The 12652-nt window shown below is 39.6% G+C and overlaps 1 protein-coding gene across 1 annotated transcript in view; it reads left to right on the forward strand.

Moving 5' to 3' along the window:
- Positions 1–12652, forward strand: part of LOC128639733 (hexokinase-1) — a 285985-nt gene that overhangs the window by 242522 nt on the left and 30811 nt on the right. Inside the window, exon 14 of the mRNA XM_053691849.1 lies at positions 7056–7155. Coding sequence (XP_053547824.1) covers positions 7056–7155 — 100 coding nt within the window. The remainder of the gene's footprint in view (positions 1–7055; positions 7156–12652) is intronic.

Raw genomic sequence — 12652 nt, forward strand, 5'->3', positions numbered from 1 at the left:
GCCATGGAGCGTGGAGGATCCTCTTCATACGATCTCCACCGTACACTGAATAATAATTCAAGGTACGCGATTAAAAATGGTGTCCCGTAAATTCCTATTGGCTAATTTGAGCCTTCAAATTCAAATCAGCCAATCGGATGAGAGCTACTGTAATTCTATTGGCTGATTTGAATAGCCAATAGAATAAGAGCTACTGTAATTCTATTGGCTGATTTGAATAGCCAATAGAATGTCAGTAGTTCTTATTCTATTGGCTATTCAAATTAGCCAATAGAATTACAGTAGATCTCATCCGATTGGCTGATTTGAATTTGAAGGCTCAAATCAGCCAATAGGAATTCAAGGGACGCCATTTTTAATCGCGTACCTTGAATTCCTATTCAGTGTACGGCGGAGATCGTATGAAGAGGATCCTCCACGCTCCATGGCTCCGTGGTCTTCAGTTCCAGCGTCGCCGATCTTCAGTTCCAGCGTTGCCGGTCTTCAGTTCCAGAGTCGATGGTCTTCAGCTCCGCCGTCATCGGTCTTCAACTCCTCCGCTCCGCGTCGGCTGGTTCCTGGAAGAAGAAGAGGTCGCCGCTTGAAGAAGACTTCACCGCCTGGAACAGGACCTTCTCCGCCGGTCTTCAGGACAGGTAAGGACCACTTGGAGGTTAGACTTAGGTTTTTTTAAGGGGGGATTGGGTGGGTTTTAGAGTAGGGGTGTGTGGGTGGTGGGTTGTAATGTGGGGGGGGGGATTGTTCTTTTTTTTTACAGGTAAAAGAGCTGATTACTTTGGGGCAATGCCCCGCAAAAGGCCCTTTTAAGGGCTGGTAATAGAGCTGATTACTTTGGGGCAATGCCCCGCAAAAGGCCCTTTTAAGGGCTATTTGTAATTTAGTTTAGGGTAGGGAAATTTTATTATTTTGGGGGGCTTTTTTATTTTATTATTTTGTAATTTAGTGTTTGTTTTTTTGTAATATAGTTTAGTTTATTTAATTTTATTTTAGTTTAGATAATTGTAGTTTATTTTATTAATTTATTGATAGTGTAGTGTTAGGTGTATTTGTAACTTAGGTTAGGATTTATTTTACAGGTAATTTTGTAATTATTTTAACTAGGTAGCTATTAAATAGTTATTAACTATTTAATAGCTATTGTACCTAGTTAAAATAAATACAAAGTTACCTGTAAAATAAATATAAACCCTAAAATAGCTACAATGTAATTATTAATTATATTGTAGCTATCTTAGGGTTTATTTTATAGGTAAGTATTTAGTTTTAAATAGGAGTAATTTAGTTAATAATATTAATATTATTTAGATTTATTTAAATAATAATTAAGTTAGGGGGTGTTAGGGTTAGACTTAGGTTTAGGGGGTAATATATTTTATGTAGGTTGCGGCGGTGTAGGGGGGGCAGATTAGGGGGTAATATATATAATGTAGTTGGCGGCGGGGTCCGGGAGCGGCGGTTTAGGGGTTAAACACTTTATTAGGGATTGCGGTGGGGGATTGCGGTTGACAGGTAGATAGACATTGCTCATGCATTAGGTGTTAAGTTTTATTTTGCAGGCAGTTTAGGGAGTTACGATGCTCCAATACGCAGCGCAAGGCTTGCTACGCCTGCATTTTGTGGTGAAGTGAAAATGGAGTAAGATTTCTCCATTTTCGCCACGTATGTCCTTATGCTGTATATTGGATACCAAACTGTGCGTGTTTTGTATGTCAGTCTATGGGGCAAAAAACTACGGGCGAAGGCAGAAATATACGAGCTTAACTTCTCGGTTACGCTGTATATGTGATACCAAACCCGTGCAAAATCTGGCGTCGCCGGCTTCTGCGGGTGACGCTGCATATCGGATGGGGCCCCAGGTAGGCATCTCAGCAGAGCTTGCTGAGGTATGGAGGTTGCCGGTTGGTTTTTTGGCTGCTGCTCTGTTTATATTTAAGTTTCTGTCTGAATTTCAGGGACTAATAACGTTTGTGTCTCTTTTTGCATTTATTTTGTGAAACATTGTTAATGCAAAATTTATTGTGCAGTTTTTTCTAGTTTAAAAAAAAAAAAAAAGTCTGTTTAAAATTTAAAGAGATAGTAACGTTATTTTGTTTCATTAAAATTCTGATTTGAACTTAGAATTTTTTATTGATTAGGCTTTTTTCCTTTGAAATAAGATGGACCAAGAGGCCCTGCAAGCTGTTGCTTGTTCTCTATGTTTAAATACTAACGTTGAGCCTCCTATCCCTTTTTGTATTGAGAGAACATTACAAGGATAGACTTTTTGATTCTGAGCCTTCATTGTCTAGGGCGGATGTTGTTCAGGAGTCTCCTATTCTGGTTAATCCTCAGCTTTCTCCTCATACGTCCCAATCTTCTGCAGTGCCCTGTGTTTCATCTCAGGTTGGTTTTTCCTTGCAGGATATGGCTACCCATATATCCTCGGCAGTATCTGAGGCTTTGTCTGCTTTTCCTATGTTGCAGGGGAAGCGCAAGAGGAAGTATAAGGTTTCTGATTCTGTTGCAATTGTGTCTAGTGTTTCTTCTCATAAGTCTGAGGAGGAAGATACTTCAGTAGCGTCTGAGGGTGAGATCTCAGATTCTGATAATGTAAATCCTTTTTCTGTACCTGAGATTGTTTCCTTTAGGTTTAAGCTGGAGCACCTCTATTTGTTACTCAAGGAGGTTTTGGCTACCTTGGATGACTCTGAGGCGTTAGTCATGGTTATTCCTAACAAATCTAGTAAGCTTAATAAGTTTTTTGATGTCCCTTCCTCGGTGGAAGTTTTTCCTATACCAGATCGTGTTTCAGATATTATTGCACGAGAATGGGAGAAGCCTAGGATTCCTTTTTCCCCTTCTCCAATTTTTAGGAAGATGTTTCCTATTGCTGATTCTATTAAGGAATCTTTTCAGATGGTTCCTAAGGTGGAGGGAGCAGTTTCCACTATGACCAAGAGGAACACTATTCCTATTGAGGAAAGCTGTTCCTTTAAAGATCCTATGGATAAGAAGTTGGAAGCTTTGCTTAAAAAGATTTATGTTCACTAGGGGTATCAATGGCAACCGGCTGCATGTATTGCTACGGTTACTAGTGCAGCGGCATAGTGGTTTGATGCGTTGTCTGATTATATTCAGCAAAATATTCCTCTTGAAGAAATTCAAGATAGAATCAAGGCTTTGAAGTTGGCTAATTCCTTTATTGCAGATGCTTCTCTACAGGTCATCAAGTTGGGAGCTAAAATTTCTGGTTTTGCCATTTTAGCTCGCAGAGCTTTATGGTTAAAATCCTGGTCTACGGATGTGTCTAAGTCTAAGCTTTTGTCTATTCCTTACAAGGGTAAGACCTTGTTTGGATCAGGTTTGGCTGAGATTATTTCTGATATTACGGGAGGGAAGGGGCATTATCTTACTCAGGATAAAAGAAATAAACAGAAGGGTCGGCAGAGGAATTTTCGTTCCTTTCTTAACTTTTCTGGTAAATCTTCCTCTTCTTCCTTCAAGCAGGAACAGTCCAAGCCATCTTGGAAGTCAAATCAGTCTTGGAATAAGGGGAAGCAGTCCAGGAAGCCTGTTGCTGACTCAAAATCAGCATGAAGGGTCTGCCCCCGATCTGGGAATGGATCATGTGGGGGGCAGACTCTTTCTTCAAGCTTGGGTTCGAGATGTTCAGGATTCCTGGGTGGTAGATATCGTGTCCCAGGGTTACAAACTGGAGTTCAAGAATTTTCCTCCCAGAGGCAGGTTTCTTCTCTCCAGGTTATCTGTAAACAAGATAAAAGGAGAGGCGTTCTTACGTTGCGTTCAGAATCTTTCCTACATGGGAGTGATTGTTCCGGTTCAGGAACAGGGTCTGGGTTTTTATTCCAATCTCTTTGTCGTTCCCAAAAAGGAGGGAACTTTCAGACCTATTTAGATCTCAAGAGTGTAAACAAGTTCCTCAGGGTTCTGTCTTTCAAGATGGAAACTATTCGTTCCATTCTTCCTTTGGTTCAGGAAGGTCAGTTCATGACCACAGTGGATTTGAAGGATGCGTATCTGCATATTCCCATTCCCAGGGATCATCACAGGTTCCTAAGATTTGCATTTCTAGAAAAACATTTTCAGTTTGTAGCTCTTCGTTTTGGTCTGGCAATAGCTCCCAGAATTTTTTCAAAGGTCCTGGGAACATTGTTGGCGGTGCTTTGATTGAAGGGTGTTGCAGTGGCTCCTTATCTGGACGACATTCTAGTTCAGGCTCCATCTTTTCAACTAGCAAACTCACACACAGCGTTGTTGTTGTCTTTTCTGTGCTCCCACAGTTGGAAGGTGAATTTAGGAAAAAGTTCCTTAATTCCGGCTACAAGAGTAGTATTTTTGGGGACCATTAAAGATTCTCTAGAGATGAACATTTTTCTGACAGAAGCAAGAAGGTCAAAGATTTTCAATACGTGTCTTACTCTTCAGTCCCTTCCTCGACTGTCAGTGGGCTCAGTCCATGGAGGTTATTGGTCTGATGGTTTCAGTCATGGAAATCATTCCGTTTGCTCAGTTTCATCTCAGACCTCTGCAGTTATGCTTGCTCAGGCAGTGGAACAGGGATTATGCGGATCTATCTCCAAAGATTGTTCTAGATCAGATGTCCAGAGATTCTCTTCCATGGTGGTTGTCTCAGGATCTTCTCTCTCAGGGAACTTGCTTTCACAGACCTGCCTGGATGATTGTAACCACGGATGCCAGTTTGCTGGGCTGGGGTGCTGTCTGGGGTTCATTAAGGGCTCAGGGTCTATGGACTCGGGAGGAGTCGGTTCTTCCAATAAATGTTTTGGAACTGAGAGCAATTTTCAATGCTCTTCTAGCCTGGCCTCAGCTAGCTTCAACCCAGTTTATCAGGTTTCAGTCGGACAACATAACGTCAGTGGCTTACATCAATCATCAGGGAGGAACTCAGAGTTCCTTGGCCATGACAGAGGTAGCCAAGATTATTCAGTGGGCGGAGATTCACAACTGTTGTCTGTCTGCTATCCACATTCCAGGGGTGGACAATTGGGAAGCAGATTTTCTGAGCAGACAGAATTTTCATCCGGGGGAGTGGGAACTTCATCCAGAGGTATTTTCCAGCTTTATTCTCAGTTGGGGGCAGCCAGAGTTGGATCTCATGGCATCTCGTCAGAATGCCAAGCTCCCGAGGTACAGGTCGAGGTCAAAGGATCCTCAGGCTGTTCTGATAGATGCTCTGCTAGTTCCTTAGACTTTCAGTCTGGCATATGTGTTCCCTCTGTTTGCTCTTCTTCCTCGGGTCATTGCTCGTCGTGTCAAACAAGAGAGGGCATCAGTGATTCTCATTGCTCTGGGGTGGCCTTGCAGAATCTGGTTTGCAGATCTGGTGGAGATGTCTTCCCTTCCACCTTGGCGTCTTTCATTAAGGAAGGACTTGCTTCTGCAGGGTCCCTTCATCCAAATCTCGTTTCTCTGAAGCTGACTGCATGCAGATTGAACGCTTGATTCTTTCTAAGTGTGGTTTTTCTGAGTCAGTCATTGAGACTATGATTCAGGCTTGTAAGCCTGTGACTAGGAAGATTTATTATAAGATTTGGTGTAAATATATGTATTGGTGTGAATCCAAAGGCTACTCGTGGCGTAGAGTTTAGGATTCCTAGGATTTTGTCTTTTCTACAGGAGGGTTTGGAGAAAGGTTTATCTGCTAGTACCCTGAAGGGTCAAATTTCTGCTTTATCTATTTTATTGCACAAGCGCCTGGCGGATGTGCCAGATGTTCATTCTTTTTGTCAGGCCTTGGTTAGAATTTGGTCTGTGTTTAAGTCTACTACTCCACCTTGGAGTCTTAATTTGGTTCTTAGAGTCCTTTACAGGCTCCGTTTGAACCTTTACATTCTTTGGATATTAAGATGTTATCTTGGAAGGTTTTGTTTCTGGTGGCTATTTCTTTGGCTTGAAAAGTTTCGGAGCTTTCCGCCTTACATTATGAATCGCCTTTTCTTATTTTTCCACTCTAATAAGGTAGTTCTGCGTACTGCCTTGGGTTTTCTTCCCAAGGTTGTTTCTGATAAGAAAATTAATCAAGAGATTGTTGTTCCTTCTTTGTGTCCTAATCCTTCTTCTCATAAGGAGCGTTTGTTGCACAACCTGGATGTGGTTCGTGCATTGAAATATTATTTGCAGGCGACTAAGGATTTTCGCTAAGTCTTCTTCTTTTCTTTGTTGTCTTTTCTGGGAAGCTTAAGGGTAAGAAAGCTACGGCTACTTCTCTTTCTTGTTGGTTGAGGAGTGTTATTCGCTTGGCATATGAGACTGCTGGTCAGCAGTCTCCTGAGAGAATCACGGCTCATTCCACGAGGGCTGTTTCATCTTCTTGGGCTTTCAAAAATGGAGCTTCTGTAGATCAGCTTTGCAAGGCTGTGACTTGGTCATCTTTGCATACTTTTTCTAAATTTTACAAATTTGATACTTTTGCCTCAGCAGAGGCTTCTTTTGTGAGAAGGGTTCTTCAAGCAGTGGTGCTTTCTGTTTAGGTTAACTCCCTTGTCCCTCCCTTATCATCCGTGTCCTCTAGCTTGGGTATTGGTTCCCAACAGTAATTAAGATGATTCGTGGACTCACTGTGTCATTAGAAAGAAAACATAATTTATTCTTATCTGATAAATTTATTTATTTCTTGACACAGTGAGTCCATGGCCCGCCCTGTTTTATTAGACAGTTTGCTTTTCTATAAACTTCAGGCACCTCTGCACCTTAGATTACTTCCTTTCTCCTTTTCCTTTGGTCAAATGACTGGGGATTGTTGGTAGAGGGAGTGGTATTTAACAGCTGTGGTGCTCTTTGCCTCCTCCTGCTGGTCAGGAGTGATATTCCCAACAGTAATTAAGATGATCCGTGGACTCACCATGTCAAGAAAGATATACATTTATCAGGTAAGAATAAATTATTTTTTTCTCACATAGAATCGTTTATTTGTTTATAAAAGGTACATTTACTTTTATATTAAGTGCCATGAGATATAATCACCACAATGATATGCTCACTAAGCCACTGTGAACAGACCTTGGTCATTGTGCTTATCTTAAAAACCCACACAGGAGTTTGACTTGGACGTGGTCGCCATAGTGAATGATACAGTTGGGACAATGATGACTTGTGCATATGAGGATCCAAACTGTGAAATTGGTCTTATTGTAGGTAAGTGAATAGCAAGTTATTCATTCATTTAATAGATGAGAACCAGCGACGCACGAAACGTAAAAGTTTAAAGGGACACTCAAGTTAAAATTAAACCATCATGATTCATAGAGCAGACATTTTAAACAACTTTCCAATTTACTTCCATCAACAAAATGTGCACAGTCTTTTTATATTTAAACTTTTTGAGTCACCAGCTCCTACTGAGCATGTGGAACAATGCACAGAATATACGTGTATGCATTTGGGATTGGCTGATAGCTGTCACATGGTACGGGAGGACTGGAAATAGATACAACTGAAGTTTGTCAGAAAAAAATCTACTAATTCCTTGCATTGACTTTTTTTTTTTATCATGCAAATCTAATGTATCAACTGGTCCTTTAAAGGGACAGTAAAGTCAAAAATAAACTTTCATGAATCAGATAGAGCATGTCATTTTAAACAACTTTCCAATTTACTTTTATCACCAATTTTGCTTTGTTCTCTTGATATTCTTATTTGAACGCTAAACCTAGGTAGGCTCAAATGCTAATTTCTTAGCCCTTGAAGGCCGCCTCTTATCTGAATGCATTTTGACATTTTCACAACTAGAGGGCGTTAGTTCATGCGTGCCATTTAGATAACATTATGCTCATGCATGTGCATTTACTCAGGAGTCAGCATTGATTGGCTAAAATGCAAGTCTGTCAAAAGAGCTGAGATAAGGTGGCACTCTGCAGAGGCTTAGATACAAGGGTAATCACAGAGGTAAAAAGTATATTAATATAACTGAGATAAGGGGCAATCTGCAGAGGCTTAGATACAAGGTAATCACAGAGGTAAAAAGTATATTAATATAACAGATAAGGAGCAGTCTGCAGAGGCTTAGATACAGGGTAATCACAGAGGTAAAAAGTATATTAATATAACTGAGATAAGGAGCAGTCTGCAGAGGTTTACATGCAAGGTAATCACAGAGGTAAAAAGTATATTAATATAACTGAGATAAGGAGCAGTCTGCAGAGGTTTACATGCAAGGTAATCACAGAGGTAAAAAGTATATTAATATAACTGAGATAAGGAGCAGTCTGCAGAGGCTTAGATACAAGGTAATCACAGAGGTAAAAAGTATATTAATATAACTGAGATAAGGGGCAATCTGCAGAGGCTTAGATACAAGGTAATCACAGAGGTAAAAAGTATATTAATATAACTGAGATAAGGGGCAGTCTGCAGAGGCTTAGATACAAGGTAATCAGAGGTAAAAAGTATATTAATATAACTGAGATAAGGGGCAGTCTGCAGAGGCTTAGATACAGGGTAATCACAGAGGTAAAAAGTATATTAATATAACTGAGATAAGGAGCAGTCTGCAGAGGCTTAGATACAAGGTAATCACAGAGGTAAAAAGTATATTAATATAACTGAGATAAGGGGCAGTCTGCAGAGGCTTAGATACAAGGTAATCACAGAGGTAAAAAGAATATTAATATAACTGAGATAAGGGGCAATCTGCAGAGGCTTAGATACAAGGTAATCACAGAGGTAAAAAGTATATTAATATAACTGAGATAAGGGGGCAGTCTGCAGAGGTTTAGATACAAGGTAATCACAGAGGTAAAACGTATATTAATATAACTGAGATAAGGAGCAGTTTGCAGAGGCTTAGATACAAGGTAATCACAGAGGTAAAAAGTATATTAATATAACTGAGATAAGGGGCAGTCTGCAGAGGCTTAGATACAAGGTAATCACAGAGGTAAAAAGTATATTAATATAACTGAGATAAGGGGCAATCTGCAGAGGCTTAGATACAAGGTAATCACAGAGGTAAAAAGTATATTAATATAACTGAGATAAGGGGCAGTCTGCAGAGGCTTAGATACAAGGTAATCACAGAGGTAAAACATATATTAATATAACTGAGATAAGGAGCAGTTTGCAGAGGCTTAGATACAAGGTAATCACAGAGGTAAAAAGTATATTAATATAACTGAGATAAGGGGCAGTCTGCAGAGGCTTAGATACAAGGTAATCACAGAGGTAAAAAGTATATTAATATAACTGAGATAAGGGGCAGTCTGCAGAGGCTTAGATACAAGGTAATCACAGAGGTAAAAAGAATATTAATATAACTGAGATAAGGGGCAATCTGCAGAGGCTTAGATACAAGGTAATAACAGAGGTAAAAAGTATATTAATATAACTGAGATAAGGGGGCAGTTTGCAGAGGCTTAGATACACGGTAATCAGAGAGGTAAAAAGTATATTAATATAACTGAGATAAGGGGGCAGTCTGCAGAGGCTTAGATACACGGTAATCAGAGAGGTAAAAAGTATATTAACATAACTGAGATAAGGGGGCAGTCTGCAGAGGGTTAGATACAAGGTAATCACAGAGGTAAAACGTATATTAATATAACTGAGATAAGGGGCAGTCTGCAGAGGGTTAGATACAAGGTAATCACAGAGGTAAAACGTATATTAATATAACTGAGATAAGGAGCAGTTTGCAGAGGCTTAGATACAAGGTAATCACAGAGGTAAAAAGTATATTAATATAACTGAGATAAGGGGCAGTCTGCAGAGGCTTAGATACAAGGTAATCACAGAGGTAAAAAGTATATTAATATAACTGAGATAAGGGGCAGTCTGCAGAGGCTTAGATACAAGGTAATCACAGAGGTAAAAAGAATATTAATATAACTGAGATAAGGGGCAATCTGCAGAGGCTTAGATACAAGGTAATAACAGAGGTAAAAAGTATATTAATATAACTGAGATAAGGGGGCAGTTTGCAGAGGCTTAGATACACGGTAATCAGAGAGGTAAAAAGTATATTAATATAACTGAGATAAGGGGGCAGTCTGCAGAGGCTTAGATACACGGTAATCACAGAGGTAAAAAGAATATTAATATAACTGAGATAAGGGGCAATCTGCAGAGGCTTAGATACAAGGTAATAACAGAGGTAAAAAGTATATTAATATAACTGAGATAAGGGGGCAGTTTGCAGAGGCTTAGATACACGGTAATCAGAGAGGTAAAAAGTATATTAATATAACTGAGATAAGGGGGCAGTCTGCAGAGGCTTAGATACACGGTAATCAGAGAGGTAAAAAGTATATTAACATAACTGAGATAAGGGGGCAGTCTGCAGAGGGTTAGATACAAGGTAATCACAGAGGTAAAACGTATATTAATATAACTGAGATAAGGGGCAGTCTGCAGAGGCTTAGATACAAGGTAATCACAGAGGTAAAACGTATATTAATATAACTGAGATAAGGAGCAGTTTGCAGAGACTTAGATACAGGGTAATCACAGAGGTAAAACATATATTAATATAACTGAGATAAGGAGCAGTTTGCAGAGACTTAGATACAGGGTAATCACAGAGGTAAAAAGTATATTAATATAACTGAGATAAGGGGCAGTCTGCAGAGGCTTAGATACAAGGTAATCACAGAGTTAAAAAGAATATTAATATAACTGAGATAAGGAGCAGTCTGCAGAGACTTAGATACAAGGTAATCACAGAGGTAAAAAGTATATTAATATAACTGAGATAAGGGGGCAGTCTGCAGTGGCTTAGATACAAGGTAATCACAGGTAAAAAGTATATTAATATAACTGAGATAAGGGGGCAGTCTGCAGAGGTATAGACACAAGGTAATCACAGAGGTAAAAAGTATATTAATATAACTGAGATAAGGAGCAGTCTGCAGAGGGTTAGATACAAGGTAATCACAGAGGTAAAAAGAATATTAATATAACTGAGATAAGGAGCAGTCTGCAGTGGCTTAGATACAAGGTAATCACAGAGGTAAAAAGAATATTAATATAATTGAGATAAGGAGCAGTCTGCAGAGGCTTAGATACAAGGTAATCACAGAGGTAAAAAGAATATTAATATAACTGAGATAAGGGGCAGTCTGCAGAGGCTTAGATACAAGGTAATCACAGAGGTAAAAAGTATATTAATATAACTGAGATAAGGAGCAGTCTGCAGAGGCTTAGATACAAGGTAATCACAGAGGTAAAAAGTATATTAATATAACAAGATAAGGAGCAGTCTGCAGAGGCTTAGATACAGGGTAATCACAGAGGTAAAAGTATATTAATATAACTGAGATGAGGGGCAGTCTGCAGAGGCTTAGATACAGGGTAATCACAGAGGTAAAAGTATATTAATATAACTGAGATAAGGGGCAGTCTGCAGAGGCTTAGATACAAGGTAATCACAGAGGTAAAAAGTGTATTAATATAACTGAGATAAGGAGCAGTCTGCAGAGGCTTAGATACAGGGTAATCATAGAGGTAAAAAGAATATTAATATAATTGAGATAAGGAGCAGTCTGCAGAGGCTTAGATACAAGGTAATCACAGGGGTAAAAAGTATATTAATATATTTGAGATAAGGGGCAGTCTGCAGAAACTTAGATACAAGGTAATCACAGAGGTAAAAAGTATATTAATATAACTGAGATAAGGAGGAGTCTGCAGAGGCTTAGATACAGGGTAGTCACAGAGGTAAAAAGTATATTAATATAACTGAGATAAGGGGCCGTCTGCAGAGGCTTTAAACAACAATAATTCTGGTGTAGACTGCCCCTTTAACTGCGTAACCTCTTAGCTACTTTATGTGTGCAGTGTGGTACAGTGAGAGGCAGAGAGATAAGGGGGCAGTCTGCAGTGGCTTAGATGCACGTTAATCACAGGTAAAAAGTATATTAATATAACTGAGATAAGGGGGCAGTCTGCAGAGGCATAGACACAAGGTAATCACAGAGGTAAAAAGTATATTATTATATAACTGAGATAAGGAGCATTCTGCAGAGGCTTAGATACAAGGTAATCACAGAGGTAAAAAGAATATTAATTTAACTGAGATAAGGGGGCAGTCTGCAGTGGCTTAGATACAAGGTAATCATAGAGGTAAAAAGAATATTAATATAACTGAGATAAGGGGGCAGTCTGCAGTGGCTTAGATACAAGGTAATCACAGGTAAAAAGTATATTAATATAACTGAGATAAGGGGGCAGTCTGCAGAGGCTTAGATACAGGGTAATCACAGAGGTAAAAGTATATTAATATAACTGAGATAAGGGGGCAGTCTGCAGAGGCATAGACACGTAGAGTTCCATACGTAGAGTTTAGACTACACACAGGAGAGCTTGGCTACTTTATAGGTATGAAGCGGCCATCTGAGAGCCAGTTCCATACGTAGAGTTTAGACTACACACAGGAGAGCTTGGCTACTTTATAGGTATGAAGCGGCCATCTGAGAGCCAGTTCCATACGTAGAGTTTAGACTACACACAGGGGGAGCTTGGCTACTTTATAGGTATGAAGCGGACATCTGAGAGCCAGTTCTATACGTAGAGTTTAGACTACACACAGGGGGAGCTTGGCTACTTTATAGGTATGAAGCGGCCATCTGAGAGCCAGTTCCATATGTAGAGTTTAGACTACACACAGGAGAGCTTGGCTACTTTATAGGTATGAAGCGGC

This window comes from Bombina bombina, chromosome 9 (assembly GCF_027579735.1).
Source record: "Bombina bombina isolate aBomBom1 chromosome 9, aBomBom1.pri, whole genome shotgun sequence".
NCBI classification, from domain to species: domain Eukaryota; kingdom Metazoa; phylum Chordata; class Amphibia; order Anura; family Bombinatoridae; genus Bombina; species Bombina bombina.